Source organism: Triturus cristatus, chromosome 7 (assembly GCF_964204655.1).
Source record: "Triturus cristatus chromosome 7, aTriCri1.1, whole genome shotgun sequence".
Taxonomy (NCBI): domain Eukaryota; kingdom Metazoa; phylum Chordata; class Amphibia; order Caudata; family Salamandridae; genus Triturus; species Triturus cristatus.
The window spans coordinates 467,268,703-467,289,717 of NC_140590.1; the positions used below are offsets into that span (position 1 = coordinate 467,268,703).

The 21,015-nt window shown below is 39.4% G+C and overlaps 1 protein-coding gene across 1 annotated transcript in view; it reads right to left on the bottom strand.

Moving 5' to 3' along the window:
* QTGAL (queuosine-tRNA galactosyltransferase) overlaps positions 1–20,331 on the bottom strand; it is a 2,029,717-nt gene extending 2,009,386 nt beyond the window's left edge. Inside the window, exon 1 of the mRNA XM_085616796.1 lies at positions 19,948–20,331. Within this exon, the coding sequence (XP_085472922.1) occupies positions 19,948–20,052 (105 nt within the window). The 5' untranslated portion in view covers positions 20,053–20,331. The remainder of the gene's footprint in view (positions 1–19,947) is intronic.
* Between the last annotated feature and the right edge of the window lie 684 nt (positions 20,332–21,015).

Consider the following 21,015-nt stretch of genomic DNA (forward strand, 5'->3'; position numbering starts at 1 on the left):
CCGTTCGGCCATTTCAGCCAGACATGCCCCAATGGATGGATCTCCCTTTGTGTGCTGACTTTTACAGGTGATTAGACTGTCTCTTACCCCAGAACCTCGATATTCTGCTGTCTGGTACGTCAATCGGGTCCTAGCTTTCGTAATGGAAAGTTTCAATTCTATTAAGGACATGGAGGTGAGGATCATTCCACCTGGGATTTATGACCTGGTGGACCCTCCCTGTGACTAGTAATTATTCAGTTTGTCACGTTTCAGTGAGGGTTATTATGCTCGCTTTTTATCATGTGCTTATAATTTGCATTTAATTTAACTGCCTAACTGACTGCTCTTCAGCAGGTTGTAACCCTAACCATGCTGTCTTGATAAAACTACCCTCTTTGTTATAGGAATGTAGACGAGTAAACAGGATGTGTAATGGCTGGACTAGCGCAACGAAAGAGGATGGAGGGACACAGATGATGTACTATATTATGGAAGCTAATGCTTGAGACGGTTCTCCCATTGGATATTGTTACATAGGGATCACCCTAGACTCAAAACTCAACACGGCCAAACACATCAAGAACTCCGCAAAGAGTGCCTTCGTCAACATGAAGCTACTTAACAAAATAAAACCATTCATCCCAACCACAACAAAATCTCTCCTAGCTCCCCTCAAAACTACTCTCAACGCAGCAGCTAGAATGGTCACTGGAATCAGGAAATATGACCACATTTCACCAGCACTCAGAGAACTAAAATGTCTCCCAGTCAAACTGCGTGCCAGTTTCAGAACTGCCTGCCTCACACACAAAGCCCTGCACACAGGAAAACCTCAGTGTTGGCTGCTAAACTCAAGAGGGCTGGTCAGACAAGGAACTTCAGCACCCTACTACTCATCCCTATGAAAACACACAAACAAAAACCTGCAGTATGTCCTTCACCGGAAACGCATGCCAGTCGGTATCAGGACTATCTCGTCCTTCACAAAATTAAAAAAACACCTAAAAGTCCTTTACGTCAACCGCTCCCTCCCGAATGTATAGCTGCCATCTAAATGCAAATCCCTGCTCGTCGTCTTTCCCAGACATTGTAGCTCTAAGAATTACCTCCTCCCTGCTATTTGACCCCTAACTGCTCCTCCCCCCTAAGTGGTTCAACCCCAAGACAACGTGCACTCTAAGAGGTTATCTCAGGACTCACAGACTACCTCAATGCTGCTCAGCACACTTGGATGTCCGAACCTTTATGTAGAATACTGCTTTATTGTATGAATCTTGCTCAAAAACTGTTGTGAATTGCTCCAATACCCTCGGGTCAGGCTAGCGCTATATAAAACTCCATAATAAATAAATAAATTGTTGGCTTTTATTACATTCCCAAGGGTTCATGGGAATGGTTGTTTTTGCCTAAAGCTTGTTAAATGGCTGCTGTCGAATAAAGTGAAGCAAGATTTGCATAATCCTCTGCATCCTTAATAAAATTGAAACTTTCCATTACTATAGCTAGGACATTTTTCATTCACCACACAAAACTTCTTGAAGTGCCTGAAACTCTGATAGAACACATCGTCAGGCATGCTCTTCATATTTTTCCACAGATCGAAATGGACTCAATCAGGGGCATAATTCCTGTGAGCCAACTCCAAAGCCATAGCATCTGAAGCCCTCCTAAACAAAATGAATAGAGGACAACTTTTGAGGCAACTACTATAAGGTAAGAAACATATTTCCTGTCCATGACAAAAATAAATTGAAAACTAAATTCACATCACATACAGAATAATAACAAAGTCTCGGAGGTCTCCTAAGTCTAATACCTTTTAAACCGTAAAAATTATAGCCTGTGGCTCATCTATTCACCAATGAATGGCCTGCTGAAATCGCCAATCCATAATAATTCACCGTTCTGTAACTAATACCCTTCAGGAATAAATCTGCCAAAAGGTTTGCTATCCGAGCTACAAGAGACTCTTTAGGATCCAAATCCCTCTCCATGCACCAACTACTCCAATTTCGCCATATTGTCTTACACCTCTTTCTTCGAGCCCAGGATTATTCGAGGAGCTCCTTAGCTTCTCTTTAAAGTTCTAAGCATCTCTAAAATCCCGGATATCTTCCACCCAAAAAGGTTCAATCCCCCTGATAAAACCAAAGGATATTTTTCTTTCTCTGGCCTTTCAAAAAACCTAGATTCTTCTACTGCTAATTCCAACACCTTTGGAAACCACGATTGGGATGTACAAAAGGGAATTATCAAGATTAACTGCTCCCTTCTCACCTTAATCAGAATCCTCTATATCATTGCAAAAGAATGCATAGCCTCTAACAAGACTCGCACTTCTGTTGAAAAGCATTCATGGTATATGCTCCAATGTCTGGCCTCTCTGGTACTTCTCTACCTGAAATGTAAGCCAGCTTGCAAACATGTCTACAACCACTGCACCCCAAACCTGCAAAATTCTCTTGAAACAACATCCCATTCCTGTAGTCTTGTATTCCCTTAGATATCTTGAATTCCAATAGGCCAGCTTTGCACTTCTCGGCTGGTAGCTAGTCCCCTCCTGCCAGCCTTTCTGAGAACAACGTTTCTGAATAGCCAGCTTATATTCGACTGCGCCCTATTTAGAGGGATGAAAACAGACATATTTGCCCAAGAATGTAACTTGACTCTTGCCAAACAACAAACCATTTGGTTCCTCAGAGGTTTTCCTGGCTGAAATATTTCCCGGTTTTGGGTTTATTTAAATTAAAATAGCCTTATGCCTCTTGGATATTAAATCAGTATCAGCCAAACAACAAACTGTTCTTTGGCTCAATCCTCTGAATCGATTTACAGCTACCTCCAACCCTTTTAGGCACGCTTCCTCAGACATATCTAAAATACAGGCCAATGGTCCCAATATATCCAATAATTGATCTTGACGATTTTAAAAGAGCGTTCTAATCCCTTCCTACGGTTTCATCCCAATGTTAATATCAGCTACAGATCTAGATTTGGGATTACACAAATCTTTTCACTCATGACCGATCTAGAACACTCTGCACACTTCAAGTTGCGCGCCTTGTTCTCCAAAAGCTTCCTTAATAAACCTTGGTACATGCTCCACTGGCCATCAATCATACCTGCATGAGTCTTAAAGAGTTGAGGTCAAACATGTCCTAAACCAGAGGATGTTTGAGAACATCTCTCTAAGTACACAGGGCTCGAAAAATCCGCTCGCCCGCTTGCATTTGCGAGCCAGATTCAATTAGGGCAAGCTATTTTTAGGTTCTACTCGCCCTTTCTGGCGAGTAGAAAGACAAACTGACTTTTGACCTCTGTCTCTGAAAGCAGAGGAAATGTGGCAAGTTAGCAAGATTTAAAGACATCTTTATTGCTCACAAAGTGAATGAGAAATAAAAATGCCTTTAAATCTTGTTAACTTGTCACAATTGCTCCGCTTACAGAAACTGAGGTCCAATGCATTTCAGTGAGGTCACATACATTTTTAAGGTTACTGGACCAGCAAGTCTAGTAAAAATTAAATGATTTTTCGAGCCCTGGTACCTCCATGCAAATCTTCATCTAATCCACCTGACTCCTTCAAGCTGTCCCATACTCATCTACATACAAATGTTAATCTTTTTCCAATACACAAAACACTTAATTAACATCAGTATGGAGACTCAAGTCCTCTCTTTGTGCCGCCAAGGACATCTTGCCCATTTGCGTTGCTCAGTACACCCATCCTATTAATATTTCTGGTGGGAGGACCAGTCTTCTTCATATATCTCTTACATATTTTCTTATACTCTAGATAATTAGTCTTTCTCTCACCTTTCCATCATATAACCTTCTTCTAATATACTCATCCTCCAACAAAGACCAAAACTCCTCAGCAAACTAACTGCTCACCTTCTTTTCTAAAATTCTCTTTCTACTGTTTCCTTAATCTGGGCTCTCAAATTCTCTTCAATATATTTTTTAATGATGTCCTCAATTACCAAAGTTGAGGTCATTGCCATAGAATTTCCTTATTTCTCTGACTTCTAAATCATTTAAAACACCTTGTCTAGAAATCTTCAAAGAAATCCTTTTTTATAATGTCCTTATTAAATTGCCCAGAAAAGTGCCTTATCTGTCACTTTATGGTGACACAGGGTCTTGAGAGTCAACTAGGCCATAGGGTCTCTAAAAAGTTATCTTGGTAACGTACCCAATAAAAAAGGCAAAGCAATACTATTAAAAGTAAGGCATTTCTGCCCTTCTCAAAATGGCACTCAAATCTCATGCAAGTAGAATGTATTACATATCACCAGCTTGCAAGCAAAATAAAGAATTTTCATGAATTGATAACAATTATGCTTGTCACACAAACACATTAAGCAAATTTAATGTGAAATACATAAGGAACTTATCTTGCAGAGAGCTGCTAATAAAAGAGGAAGATGTGTTTGGCTGATATATATATATATATATATATATATATATTCCAATCATACATTGCATTACTCCGTCAAAGAGAAACAACGCTTCACAGCACCAAATGCTTTTAAGGCAGAGTTTTTATTTTGGCAAAAACAACACTACGCGTTTCGGGAAACTTGTTCCCTTGTTCACGAACAAAATAAAAACTCTGCCTTGAAAGCATTTGGTGCCGTGAAGCGTTGTTTCTCTTTGACGGAGTAATGCAATGTATGATTGGAATATTGGGGTCTCACTAACCCGTCACGGCCCGCCATCGACAAGCGGGCCGTGACGTAACTATAACTCGCGCGCCCGCAATCCACTGCTGATGACGTCACATATTACATCACTCATGACATGGTCAGTGGCATCACTCATGACATCACTGATGACATCATCCTTGTGATAGAGTGGCGGCCGCGCGAGTTATAGTTATCTGAACTAACTATAACGGGGGAATTTCATTGGTTTTTTACGAGTGAAATATCCACCTAACTATAACATGTGTGAAACCTATGGTTTTTTAAGTGAATTTGCAAGGTTTTTTAAATGCTAATTCCTAACTATAACGTGTGTGAAACCTATGGTTTTTTCAGTGAATTTGTACGGTTTTTTAAATGCTAAGTTATGTATGTATTATTATTTTTTTTATATATTTATTTTACAATAAACTACGTATTAAAAAAAAAAATTTACAATTATTTATTTTTGGGGGGTTTTTCACCGTGCGCGCACGGTGCACGCACCCCCGCGATTTTTTTAAAAAAAAATTAAAATGTTTTTTTCTGCCTTCGGGGTCCTTCAGGGACCCCCTGACAAAGGCTAGGGGGTCAGGAACTCTCTACCCTGCCCCCTTTTCACGTTCGCCACCTTCCTTTTTCACTCTCGCACTGAAAAAAAACAAAATGGCGGCCGACACTTCCTGATTTCGACCGATTCGAACGTTGACTAACATGTAACCACCAATCAGAATTACGCTCGCGCACGGTGCTCGAACGGTGCACAGCTATAGATATGTATGTGCTTTTAACTGCAATTTTCTCAGGAACTACTGAACAGATTGACTCCATATATGCAAAAGGCACATCCCTGAGCCGAGGACTACCTCTCTGCCAAATTTCAAGTAATTCTGTTCAGCCGTTCGGGCTGTACCTTGGACTAAAGGTCCCTATGGAAAATTGCATGGGGAAAACGCGTTTTGGGACCCCCTTTTTTCTCAGCCCCCGCTTGACGAATCCCCCCGAGACTTTCAGGGTAGGAGCGGAGCAGAGCGCCCCACCTATTTTGAAAATTTCGCAAGGATTCGTCAACCAGCGCCAAAGTTATTCCAAATAGAATGTTGCAGATTTCCTATGGAAACACGGTCCTAACTATAACTATCTACTGGCGACCGCCAGTAGATTATATTATATATACACTCACAGAACATTCTAATGTCATGTGTGAATTGCATACTCTGAAACTTATCCTTTAAAAATCTTTCTATTTTCAGTACTGCTGGGGATGGCTCGTAATTGGGCTAGAATTAAACAATGTACTGGCCTAAATTATTTCTCGAGTGTGGCCCCTCTTTGGGATTCTCCAGGAGTTCCGGGGTGCCTAAAAGATAAATTGGCTATGCCACTAAAGACTGCAGGAATGAAAATCTGGAGGGACCTGGCTTTTGACGGTTCCCTTAAACCATGGCTATTACTTCATAACACACTAGAGGGAGATATGTCTAGATTTAAATATCTGCAGCTCCAGAGTTGGTCACAGTGTCTTAAAAAACCAATAGGAATACCTTACAGGAACAACTAGTTTCTAGGGCACCGGAAAAGAAGGAAGTTTCCTTTTTTATTGGGCTATAGAAAATGCCATCGATGGAGATTTTAAATTGGCTGAAGAACAATTGGGACCCCATATGCCAAATGAACAACTGGAAGATCTGTGGCAAACTTCCTTCAATACTTTGTACATGACTGTGAAACAAGCCTGGCTAAAAAGAAATCATTATTTTACTATCCATAGGGCTTATCTATCCCCAGCACGACTATCTAAAATAGCCAAGGGTCCTGCGGTTTGCTGTAAGAAATGGTGAATGCTTCAGATATCCATATGTTTAAAGACTGTCCAGCGATAATTGAATACTGGGAGAAAGTGGGTGCAACAATAACGGGCATTCTAGGATTCCTTGTCTGTATATCCCTCCCCCTGGTTATTTTTGGCATAGATAGTGAAATAACAGGGCCTGCTATGGGGTTTCTTTTCTATGCAATATTGCTGGGTAGGAGGGAAATCTGCAAGAAATGGGTAGAAGTAACACCTCCCACTCATGCAGAATGGCTGTCCTCTTTATATAAAACCTCAAAGATAAATTTGGCTAGATCACAAAACAGCAAAAACAAGCATTTGCAATGCAATAGGTCTGGCATTTGCGAGAGTTTAAGCTACTGGCATTGTAAATGACAATCTGTTTTGATAATTAAGATATAAATAAAAGGCATTGGCATTTACAATGCCAATAGCTCAAATTCTTGTAAATGAGAGACCTCTGGGACAGTGGATTTCCAGGGTTTTGGGCAAACCTCAGAGACATTTTATTTAGGTTCAGTGAAAACAATAACGTGCACATTTGGCGGATATGCGCAGTCAGCATTTGTAAAGCGATGCACAGTTGTTTTACTGTATTTTCCTGACGGGCAAGAGGATATATGCGTCCCCTAATGGGAAGGCCCGTGGTAATGGCAAGTACGAATTGTTAAGTACAGTTTATGAAATGTTATTAGCAAATACTGATTTCCAAAGGCTTTCCACACGGCGTGTCTGTCGGTACTCCCATCAGCAGGTAATCAGCCTGCAGCATTACATTTCGCTCCCGGTCTCAGTCACCCCTCCGTCCCTTCCATGTACAAACTCAGATGAGCAGCCCTCGCACCCACAATGTGCATTACAAGAAGCAGTGACGGGTATCCTGCTGTCCAGCTGTGATATTCACCAGAGCTGTCGGATGTTAAAAACTCAATAACGCAGTGTTGATGAAGGCAAACTGTGGCATCGGGGGATTTAAAGCTACCAAATCGTTCCTGTGCATTTTTTGTCAATTATCTCAATGTTGATCTTATATTTGGTGGAGGAGAGAGCGGGTATGAAATAATACATAGATAAATAAAGCAACCGACAGAAAGGCAGAGACCGATAGGCAGGTACATTACTAGACGGGCAGATCGATAGACCGACAGATGAATATACCATAAGATAGGTAGATAGACGGGTATATGTAGACGGACGGAGGTGCCCAAGGATAACAAGCTGGAAGTCAGGCACCCTTGTCCGGGACATGGGCGGGGCCTGCTCCGGCAAAAACAGAAACCGGCGTTCCGTACTAACGCGGGGCTCCCATGCTGAAGGGAGAGCCCCGCGGTGGTGGCCGGAGTGAAGAGAAGCCCCGGGTCCAAGGAGGGGGCCCAGGTGAAGAATGCGGCGGCCGAGGATGACCACAGCAGCGCGGGGCTCCCAGAAGTGCAGGGAAGCCCAGCAACAGAACTGCTGCAGCCGCGAGGAGGAGCCCCCCCAGAGAAGAGCAGCCCGGTGAGTGAAGAAGGGCTGTGGGGGCTCCGTGTGGGCTATTGTTGGCGCAAAGTGTACTTTTGCAATTCTGAGCGGCCCCATCTTGCAGCGGGCCGCTCCAACGGGGCTGGCATGTGGTCGGAAGCGGGACAGGAGATGTGCACATCGCGTGTGTGCTCGTGCGTGTTCACGTGCACGTACACCGGCTCAAATCCGCCAAAAGCCTTGCGCGTGCCCATCTCCTGTCCCACTTCCGAGGCAAGTCAGCAACAATAGATCTCGCTGGCGGACCTAAAAAGTAATATGGGAATGTTTGGTAAGGTGGTCTCAGACACATTGAGCATTCATCCTTTTTTTTTCTCTTTTTTTTTATCCTATGATTAAGCCTCATGGATGCTCTTTGACTGTGTTGCATCTCCCATTTGGCCAACAAAAACAGTCTCCGGTCAGGGGTTATCAGAGAAGAGTGAGACTATTCTCCCCTTCTTTCAGAAGGAGATACAGTGACCATAGGTGGGATTGACAGTAGCCGGTAGGCGGGTGCTTCCTTCCCCGTTTCGATCTTAATTGCCTACGTCTCCTTGAAACCGAGAAACGGCTCAAGACATCCTACTTTTGTGTCATCTAAAGTCTGAGGCAAATGAGGACAAAAAAAAAAAAATCTTTCTATTTTTAAGATTAATAACAAGTATGTTAGTATGGATAAGCAAATTGATGTCCTAAGTACACCACCCTAATTACAATCAGCAATATAGTACACAGACTTATATTTGTATTGACCTTATTGGCCTTAAGATTTTGTGCTGATGTTATTTGCAGTATTCTCTTAGACTGGTGTTTACTCATCTTATCATTGGCTGTACCCACGCCCCCCCCCCCCCCCCCCCGGGTAGAAAATTTCAGAGGTACTCGCCTGTATCGAGTTCTCTCCTACATAATTGCATCATAACATCTGTGATCCAGATTGTTAACAAAATTTCTTCTAGACTGAGTTTGAATCTCAAGGACTGAATGTTTTTTTTTGCAATGCATAGTTGCAGATTTCACACAATGTCCTCCAATTTGTCGTATCATTAAGAGTTTCAATGGCCAAACACTAAACCCTACATAATGGAACAAAGGGATTTTAGCATCATTGTAGGCTTTTAATACATCTGATGTACAGTGTGAACCAGTAAGTCTAATGAATGTTCTTGAAATCCATTATAACACTTTCCCATTATATCTCAAATGTTGGATTTCTGTCATCACAACTTATTAAAAAAGATCACTCCTAGGTCGTACCTACCACCGCTAACGGTCTCCAACCAAATACCATGCAGGTGCCAGTCAGTAAAATATAGTGTTTATTTAGACTAGTTTCTGCAACCAGTCAATTGCGAGCTACTAATAGCTCCCAGACACCTTCAGAGTAGCTCACAGCCTTGAGTTCATTTTTAAATAAGCACAAGGTCATATTTTCCTTTCAAAGTTAAGCAAAGGCTGGGTTTATTTTACATTATTATCATCAGAATGTAGATAGCAAGTCCTGATAATAAGCAGTGTGCAGTCAGATTTATGACCCGGGCTGGGACTGAGGCTATGGCACAGAGGAGAACAACGAGGAGAACAACCGAAGCACTGGGAAACGTAACTTCAATAAAATTCCTTGTCAACTCAGTATTGGAGCTGTGAACAAAATGATGTTTCTGAAATATTTTAAATGGGAGAAAATTCAAATGAAAAGTTACCTAAATGATTAAGTTACCTTAATGATTAAGTTAACTCTTGATTTTAATTTTCTCCCATTTACAAACAGCATGCCTCTTGCTCCCAGTGGCCAGTAGAGAATGTGCCATAAGTATAACTGAAAAATACAAGTATTTTTTAAATTAGAAAAAATGTATAGTGCAGAAAAAAATGTTCCATATTATGAACATTTTTGCAGAACATTTTCCTGCACTTTAAAAAAATTATTGTATGTTTGTGTTATACATATAATGGAGCTACATATGGCAAAAGGTGTGTCCACTGCTGCAAGAACATATGACACAGGCTCTCAGTAACTCATACAAATATATACCATTCATTCGCACACATGTACATACATCCCCGAAGCCCACGCTCTCACTGACACACATGGCTGTCCTGTTATAGTGCCACTAGTCAAAGTATTTTGTTCATACCATAGTATCTGGCTCTATGGACATTAGGCTTAAAGTTAAAGAAATTGGGCATAGTGGTGTCTGGTAACAATGGACGAGTTGTTTTGCCTTCAGTAGCTCAAAATGATTTTCACTGATCATAAGAAGCTCTCATTACAGAAAAGGTTGGAGACCTTTAGAACATAGTCTTTAACTTTGATTACATTTAATAGTTACATGAATTAGATACTCATGATAATACCATATTATTCAATAAAACTAAAATTAAACTTTTAAAACTGTATTATGTTCATAAAAATTCTCATTTAAATACACATGACCACATTATTCAAATAAAGACCCTTCTTTACAACACTAAGATTAATTAGTAATCCAACTACAAAATCCCCTATATGCTGTTGCAAAAAGTCTGGCTCACTAAAATACACCATCTTTTAAAATTACCTTACACTGTTATAACAATCTTATAATTGCAATGGTAATATTCAGATATTTAATATCTAATAAAAGGGCCAGTGCTTGTTTACAATCTAAAATTCCATACTTCAGACAAATTGGTTTTAAAAACATTTCATGTATAAAACGTGTACACCGTCAAACTTTCCTACTCACATGTACATTTCCCCTTATCATCTATGATTACACATTTTATCATATTATTTTCATAGCACGGGTTTATTCCAGATCCAAATGTCAGCATTGCTTGCCTAAGCAAGGGATTAGACAATGCCTCAAAGTATGGTAAACCATCATCTCCTTCCCATGCCTTTCTGAAAAAATGGACAGAGGATTTCCCACTTAAGTACTGCATACTGGTCTCGGTCGCAATTTTTGGTCAACATATGCAACTCTGCCTTGGAAATATAAATTTCCAGATTTTGGTTGTTTAGCTTTAATGACAGTCTACTACATACCTCGCCCAATATCCTCCTAATGTCTTCTGCCCATCGTAATTGTGAATAGCTTTTATTATTGCTCCTATCCGATAATATACCAGTCGCTATTTTTGCAATTATAACGTCAAGTAGGCTATCTAGGCCTGTTGCTTTAGTTAACTTTAAAGCCTGTATTGTTTCCTTAATCCCTTTTAACAGAATAACATGATAAAATCTCTTCTCTCTGTGAGCACCTTCTCACTTCCATTCCCATATATTTCATCCAGATGACTAAGCCATGCCTCTTCTACCACCAGGCATCTCATTTTCCCAGCACCCTTTCGTGTGCAGTCCCGTACAAGCTGCTAGAATGTCGTAAAAAAACATTGTTTCAATCACCTATATCATGTTTTCCCAGCATTTCCCATAATATTATTTTTTCTTCACATTCATCCTATTCTTATATTCTCAATTAGCCTTAGGCAAGTTGTTTTCTACCTCAGGATCAATTCTTTTCTTAAGAACCCTCTCCCATTTCCTGACCACTTACTTTAATCTTCTACATTTTTTGTCAAACCATGCATTTCTCTTCCTCCCATTTATTGCTCTCTTTTCCCATTTCGCCCATTATCTTTTAGTTCAACCTTTAGACAGTCGACAACTTGGATTATTATACCATTATTCATTCTAAACAATCCTCAGATACCTCATTCTCATTAATTACAGTTTGCAGCTGCTGGAAATTGCTCAAAAGCCATACGTGATTGTCTGTAATTATAGTAATGAGTCGCCTAGGATATTCCACTTGCAGGGGAATCACTTTCTCCCTTTGACCTCTTATCTCCCAATGTAAATCTAAATACTGAGGCTAATGGTCACTTCCCTATATTTCCCTAACTTTGTAAGACCTTGAACTGTGAAAAAGTGCCAAAAAGAAACAAAGATGTCATCTATTTGACACTCCTGTTTTTCCATATTGAAAACTTTGTCTTGTTGGGCAATTAGAATTGACACTCCCATTTACACAAAACAGCCGGATTGGTGCTAAAAGGTTTTGTTGTATTGCATCTCTGGTTGAATATAAATTTAATGGAAAACATACCGGGCTGATGTTATATGCAAATAGTGTATCTTTATATAGTAGATCACCTTTTTTATGGATCCAATTTATTGTTTAAAATCCCCTAGTAGTAATACTATCTGGGATGACTATTTTGCACTTATCTTTTCAAGATCTTCTTTCATAAGCATTAACTGAGCATCATAATTTTCTGCATTCCGTATCTGGGTATACACATTAATGACCACTGCAGATACCTTCTGCATATTATTTTCAAACATTTTTACTAGGCAAGCCAAAATCCATTTACTATCTACCTTTAATTCTTCAATGATTTTATGAATTTGGTCAAAATCAATGTTATTATGTCCCCGATGGATGCCCTTGACCCAGTTTTTCAGCCTTTTTTTAAAAAATCAGAAAAAAACTGTCAATCAGTTCAGGCTCTTCGGACAGCCACGTTTCTTGTACACACAATATTTCGTACAGGACCAACATTTCTTTAAATATCTCTATGGTTAGTACTTTACCGAACCCACCTATATTCCAAGATTGGACGAACAGACTGTGCGAAATGTCTTCCTCCCAGTCTAAATCATTTTCTCTGCCCCTTTCACTATCCAGGTGATCCATAAAGGAGTCTGACAGACAGTCGAAACGGTTTCTTATCTAAAGGTACTTACTAACCCAGTTATGGTTGGCTGTTGGAAAAGTCACTTGGATACCTCCTTTGTTTACCCTTTCCACAAGCCTTTCTCTAGGACTGTCCTAGAGACCTAGCTTAACTTGGTTTAATCTTAACCCAGGACGTTGATTCGAAAAATTACAGTTGGTACATTCATTCTTTTCTAGCTCAGATGCTTGTACTAGTTTAATACCTTCTTCCAAGATGTCACCCTCTGCTTTTACCAAAACCGTCTTTACCATTTCTGAAAAAAATAAAACCTTTGTTACCTCTTTTCCCGCTTTATTAATAAACCCTACCTTCTTTATATCACCTAAGGATATATAGTTGGGTGTGGTTCAAAGGATTTAATTTCCTTAACTTTTTACCATTTTTGCACCCTTTGTTGTGGTGCCAGGTAGACCCATAAATTACTTCTATCCTGGAATTCCAGCTTATTTAGTTTATCCTTTGATCTCATCACACTTCTTCCTTCCGATCTAGGTAGTTTTAGGTCCCTAAACCCACTGTTGTGACGCAACTATGCTCTACACTCGTTATTCTTCTAAGTCCCTCGGAGCCAAGTACACCTTGCTCACATAATCTAAAATGAAACTCCTAAATATCCGTCCCTACTATTCTTTTAGGCTGACCCTTGCAACTTTGCCTAACACCTAATCCTCTTAACAGTGTCTTAGCCACCACCTTATTCAATCAGCCTTTCTTTAATCAGCTTATTTGCCCTTTGGGAAATCTTTCCTATTTTTAATTTCTCCTTCCTACCTTACCTTTCCGATTTTGTTCATACTTTTATATACTATTTTGTACAAGGGATATAACACTTGTATCCTATATGTACCCCCTGTCTTTTTATCGCCACTGATTACTTCAAGAAATAAACTGACCAAAACTCCCACAGTCTTTTGGTGAACATTCTCTCCAGCCACTGGACCTTCACATACGGGTTATTCCTTATGTACTCCTACCAGCCTTGCGGCTATTAATCTGCTTTAGTTCCGATGCAATATCCTGCAACTGAGTTTTCTGGACTTTACCAAATCCCTATTCATTGTTATGGCTTCCAAAATTACTTGTAGGGTTTTTTGCATTAAAAACATTATGTCCAAAATTGAAAATGAAGGGGAGGCTGTTTCAAAACTCAACAAAGTCTGTAGAGTAGGGGGTGGGGGGACACTCCGTTAATATCTACAACATCTGGCCTTCCCAAAGTCTTGTTTCTACAAATGTTGGAATTAACCCCCTGCTTCAAGATTTTACTTGTACCTTCAAGGGGCTCTAGGGTTTCCATATCCAATTCCATTTTCAATCCTTCTCTTTTGAAAGTTGGACCTTCTGTGGCCATTAGGGAGAGCCGGGGTGAGGAAGACAGCCTTGACTCAGGAAAGATCTTATTTTTTATTCCAAATCTAATTTTTTCATATGCATTATCGATGCCAGATGGCTTATACTTGCACTTACATTTACACTTCTCCCATGCTCTCCTCCTACATTAGCCTTCTTAAAGCGTTTTAGAGGTGTCCTACTTGATACCTCCTGCTCCTCCATCATAAGCATACATAACTCATTTTCCCCTGCTCTGTTCACCTATTCCTTTTGAATGGAAGCAAGTCCTAAACTTCGTTCCTGCCCTTCCAATCCTGCACTTTTCTAATTTATCTTGTTCATCATCCTCACTTTTATCTTCTCACGTTCATTTTTAAGTGATTAAACTCATAGTACCTGCCTAACTACTTTACTATACAATGCAGATCCACTGATGTCTGATCTGTGCTATTTGGACAATACATTGATAACAGTATCTGCACTAGAATATTACATAGTTTTGGTGGAAAACTGTTCCCGCTTGCAAACCTTTTTGAAGGTCTGCAACAGAACGTGCAGATAACAGTGAAGCTAGGTTGAATTCCTCTTGCAGGCCATCCATTATTCTTATGTGCATGGTTGCCCTCCACTAAGTCCCATCTGAAGCCGAACCCATGTATCAGAGTATATCTCAATATATTTCAATCAATAATTAGAAAAGATTAGTTAATTCATTGATCCTTTAGAAGACTTAATTTACTTTTTTTAAAGGTTTTACCAATTTCTGAAAAAAACAAGGGAATTTTATTGTGATAATCAACAAATACAATTGCAGTTCTTTATCAAAAAGTTGTCCAGAACATGTACACACCAGTCAGCCTGCTTTTGGTGCCCGCAAGGACACCTTAAAAGGAAACAGGTGCATTAGTGGCTACACAATATTAGTTTACCAAATAATACTAATATTTTTCTTTTAGGTAATCTTTATATTACTGGCCTCATATGTGTGGCTGTGGGTTGGCTACCAGGCTACTGGACTACTAGTACCAGACAGCAAAGAAAAAACCTGTACTTTTTGTAGCTGCTTAAACATGGAACTCAAAAACGTTGTTAACCCAACTCCAGTAAAAGACAAAGTTGATACTGTCAGAAAGGCATACAGATTGAATTACATGCTAATTGAATTATTGTTATTTTATGTACTTTCCTATGTCCAAGATTTGTGTTAATATCTATTTGCATGCTGTTGTTCGTTTCCTGGAAACGCTTCTGAATACCTGCACAATCATGTAAAAATAAATGTAGCTAAATCAGTGCACACGGGGTGGGTAGAACTATACATGAAAGTAAGTTCCTACACAAGCACTCCCCCAGCAAAGACAATATCTTAATTAAAAAATGTAACAGACCTACAACTTTCTTTGTAATACATTTATGTTTAGAAAACATATACCACATAACCTCAAAAACCAAAACAATAATAAAATAGGAGTAATATATCCAATGAAAGCCCTATCTGCATATTGTCAACAGGAAACATGGAAATATACATGTAAAAGAGTCAAAGCTTCGATAAGAAAAAATATGAACTATGTCATAGGTACTCACAAACATTTTCCCAGGGGCCAACAAGTTTTTCTGCGATGTGACTGAGGGCCGCATTGATGCTAGCAGGGTGGCGGTCATGGGCTGGGGTTGGTAGTAAGGTGGGTGTAGGGGAGGCGTAGCATCTAGTGTCTGAATTACACAATGTGAAACCAGAAAAACTGTGATTATTCTGGTATCCCCACGTAACCAACTTGTGTGATCCTAGGCAATTGATTTATTTCACTTCTCCTCTTTTCTCGTCATTATCACATATAAGAGGACCTCGAAATACATAACTTCATGATGTGGGCTGTACAAAACCTTCCCCTGTGTTTAATTTAATAAACTATAAAGTTGTTCATTTAAAATAGGAGCCCAGTGTAGTATTCCAACATTAGAATTGTGCCGGGAACATTCTAAGAAGGTGGTGATGTCAGTATTAGAATGTTTGTTATTTAAATGTTTTAACAGTTGAGCTGGCTTAAAGGCGCTGAGATGACGTTGTTTATAGCCGCTCAGTTTCTCTAATAAACGTTTTATATACATATTACGAGACGCGCTGTGTTTACTTATGCGAAGATTACCACACGGAGGCCACCTTAAAAGATCACATAACTCACTTGCCTCTTAGTTCACTTTTGGCATTGTCAGGGCGGGGGTTGAACTATCACTTTAAAAAAAATGCTTCTCAATGCACTGTTATAATCTGATGTACTGAGATGAAAAGATTCTACATATCAGTGAAATATACGTTTTGAATTTTGAAGAGACTTTATATTTTTACACTTTTGATGCAAGAAGTATTTAAAAATTAAGATTTTCCTAAATTTAAGCAGTGCAGGATACCCAAGTAACTTCTTTTCTTTATCTTCAATTAAACTTTAAATAAATGCTTGCCTGTTTATTTAACATATTTTAATGTTAGTGCTGAGTCAAGTAGACAGTAGCCCAGTGCAAGTGCTTAGCAGGGGTGAATGTAAAGGACAGGAGGTCCCCTGAGCCATACTTTGAACATAACTGAACTATGCCCTAAGAATAATGACAGATACGCTTCTGCCAACTTGCCCTTTGTAAAGACAGTCCAGGTTTGCCAATGAGCATCAAGTTTGATCCATTAGAAGAACTATTTTTATGGACAGCCACATATGAGCTTCTGGATAGACAGATGAGAAATGCTATTGAACTTTGAGGTCCAAGCAAGCCCCGTAAAATCATAAACATTTTACTAGAACTGCAGGTCTAATAACTTAAGTAATGTACTTGACCAAATTGTAATGCTCCTGATCCATAAACTGGTTTCAAATTATGTGATCTTGAGCAAATACTTTAATTCACTGAGCCGCAATTTTCTTGATTATCACATATGAGACACCTTCAAATATGTGAGTTCAGCATGTCTGAGGTACAAAAAACTCTTTTGTTTGATTTACATGACTGAATGTTTTCTCCCTATATAATACAAATGTAGCCTCACATAGGATACACATGAACACCGATTTGCCTCTTAGTTCATTAACAGCATTGTCATCAGGGCGGGGGCAGGTATGTTTCTCAAATCATGTTTAAAACCTATCACTTTTAATAAATACATAATTCAGCATGACGTGGTAGCACACTGTCATTTGCAATAAGCAGATTTTACATTGAAATGACCACAATATTTCCCACTGACATGCGGTTTTACTGATAAAACTATATAGTGTACAAACAATTATGTTTGGAAATTGAGTTTCTGTAAATATTTGTCATTTGCACATCACTAAGTAAAGTGTTCGGATTTGTTTTGCTCCCATTTAAATCTTTGTTTCCATCACACTTCTCAATTACAAAAAAAATTGCTTTTGTAATTTCTGATCCATTTTGAAATATTTGTACTATTCATTTACAAGCTATTTAAATGGTATGTGTTAGACAAAATTATTATCAGACAGCTCACTTAACATAAACCTTTAACTGTAGTAAGAGAAAGAAAAATAAACTAAATTTTCCAAGCAGCAATTAGTAAGAAGACAGACACTTGACCTATTTCTTTGAACAGACAGCAAATGTGTCAAATAAAAACAAGATTTAAAGGCATCTTTATTGCGCATTCACTTTCTGAATGAATAGCACACCTGTTCCTTTCCAGATTATGTTCACTCACAGATTATGTTCACTCACAGAACGGACCAGTAGGTGCTAAAAATAGCTCAACTTGATTGAAAATAGCTCGACCTGCTAAAACCCGACTCGCCTTTGCGAGTGGGCAAGAAAATGTTTCTAGGTCTGCCAAGGCTACATAATGAAGCTTGTGACCCATTATATACATTCTGACCAGAACCTCTAATCGGCCAATAAAAAGGCCATCTGCCAACCGATGGTCAAAAGATGAAGACAAAGGGCAAACCAAGAAAAGTACAGTACCCAGGATTCTGAAACATCTTCATCGCAGACGAAAACACACAATCACACTACCTAAACTTCAGAAACGTTCTGTAAATTGCACTGTCAGATAATCATCATTAAGATCGAAGACCACCAATACGATAACTGAGAATCGCTGGCTGGACTATATGTGCTCCGCCAACAATACTCTGTACAATCCCTTACTATCTAAAACCTGGACATGAGCCCCAGTGAAATAACTGATTATGTATTTTTCATCTGTCCAAATACCCTGACCATTTTAGTCTTCATTGCCTATATTTACTCAACCTCAAACATGCTGAACCAATATATGGCTCCGTGGAAAAGTCGAAAGCCAGCATGTTAGCATAACATAAAACATCGAAATAGGATACTAGAAAGTAAGAGCACTGAAAACTTGATATTTCAAAACCAGATTTGAGGCACTGTCCTTTGTGAATATTACTTGAACATGGATCTCTACAGCCATTTCACAACACTTCCCAAGCTATCCTTTTCCATTTTACAAGCGAATATTCCTGTATTTTATTTAGCAATGCTGAAATATGACCCAGGTACATACAAACACTCCTGCTGTAGGTCATAATTCCAGTTTTGTAGATTTTTTTTTTTAAATGTTAGCTTTCTCCCTATTAATATTACCTTCAAGCCAAATAGTTCCCCGATTTCTTTTAAAGCTTCACTACTACATTCCTCTCAATTCACCCTCATCTTGCGGACGTCCCCCACTTTTTAATTGTATACATTATACACCCTCCTATAAAGCAACAGAGGTGGGCGAGCCACTGAAATCTAGAGCCAAATGCCAGGCTTTGGCTCAGTTTGAGGTTCTCAAGGACTCTCAAACCCAAAACAAGCCAAGTTCTCACCTGGCTTCTGCTGCTACCCACTCTACCCTCACACGCCAAATATTAATTACATAATATTAGCTTTTGGTGTAATAAAGGAGAGAAAAAGATACCCATTAAGTTGGTGAATTGCACAATGTAAAACCAGAAAACCTGGGCTAAATTACAGCTTCTCTGCTTCACCAAAATTTGTGATGATAGGCAAAAATTAGATTTCATCTGGCCAGTATTTTCTTCAAAACCTTCATAGACGTGAGTTCAGGATGTGTGCTATGCAAAAACCTCTTGTGTTAGATTTACGAGGTTATACTATTGCTCCCTCCATAATAAGAATCTAGGCTACATATAAGGTACACAAAAGACTTGCCTCTTAGTACAGGGTAGGTGGAGAGGAATGTTTCTAAATTCATGTTTTAAAAAATCACTTTGAATAAATGTCACTTAATACAGTGATATAATCTGGTGTTCTAAGGTGAAACACTTCTGCATGTTAAAAAATACTCTTTGAATATTTTTACATAACTTTTTTTACATGAGTTATATGGCAAATGCTTTTAAGGCTCGGATTGCGGGTGGGCTCTTAAAGTCAAACCAGACCCTTGGCTCCCTGTGAATTTGTTGGCTTGACCACCTCTATAAAGCAACGTGCATCAAAACTTCCATACGGCCATTCACTCCCTTTGCAAATCTGTCACACTCTCCCAAAAAATGCGTTTTTTAACATTTACTTTAACGGGATTGTTATGAGTTGTAAAATGTACATAATTCCCCATATGATACTTTGAACCACATCTGTAACAGGGATCCATCTCATTCAAGAACAAACATGCTTATAGGTATGTGTCATCACACGTTAGCATGTAAGCTGATAAAAGACTACCTATGACTGGGAGTGGCGAACAGTTTTCTATTAAGTGACGGGTGTCTTTTCAGCGACTCTCCAATAAATTAAAAGGGAGGAGCAGTTCTGGTTGAAAGTTTCCAATATTGTCCTTAATTATAGATGACCTAATAATCGGAGGTCTCTATTGGACCAATGTGCGTGTTAAGACAATACACATACCACGTCAATGTGACCACGGCTCAGGGAGCCGAGAGGAGCCGCTGCGGAGTCTCCAGCACTGCCAGTCTGCATGAGGGTTACTGGGCCACCCGGTTCTTCGTGCATGTGTGCGAGTGTAGAAACAGCTATTGGTGTCTAGTACTTTCCAAGAGCTCAAAAAGCTCCAGGCTTTAACCTCAGTTGAATTTTCTATAAAGGAGGAATGATTTACCGCTAAACAGTTTAAAGCTGCAGAAATAGAGGCTTTGGTGGTCTCTGTCAACGCACAGAGAAAAAGACCAACAGTTAACTACTGTTGTCACTAGAAAACCAAGTGACAGATGCAAGATTAAACCAGGCGCGTTGCAGAAGAGGTGCCGACGGGAAAGTTTCGACCTGGAAAGCAAGTCTTTTGTCACTTTCTAGCAATCAAGCGACAACCCACGCACGTACTTTGACTAGAAAAGAGCGGACATCTTGGTACAGAGCGCCTCTCAGTAATTTCCAACCGAAATAATAGAGACTGCCAAAGACGCTCACGAATTTTCGCTTCCTTATAATGATATCGTTATTTTCCCACACGTACTCGATTACTTAACAGAATTGTATTATGTATTGCAGTTTAATTACGTCTAACGATTTCATTCTTTGCGAGAAAAAGACAAAACTGTTTTTTATTGTTCAGAAAATTTGTAGGACTAGAAGAATTGTTGTTTCGAAATTGCCACTTAATTACCTTTGGGAGAAGGGCGCCTGTTTTGGGCAGCGTAACGAGTGGTGAGATTTCTCGTCAATCTAGTAAGGAACGTGGACGTGATGACATCTGTATACGAAGACCCTCCCCGGGAAAAGGTGCTAGTTTGTAAAGAGAAGGGAGCCTGTTGTAGTTGTTGCGCGTTAATGGTAAACGCTAACTTGTACCATGGTTTCTTTTGAGTCTTTTGCAGAACGAGCACGCTTTTTGTATTCAAAACGTGACTAACGCTTCATATTTACATTCTTTGGGGGCATTTGAGTTTTTTTTCTACTATTGCGTAAAACATATCTAGGTGCTTGTACATCATTAAATCACCTGTACTAGATTAACGA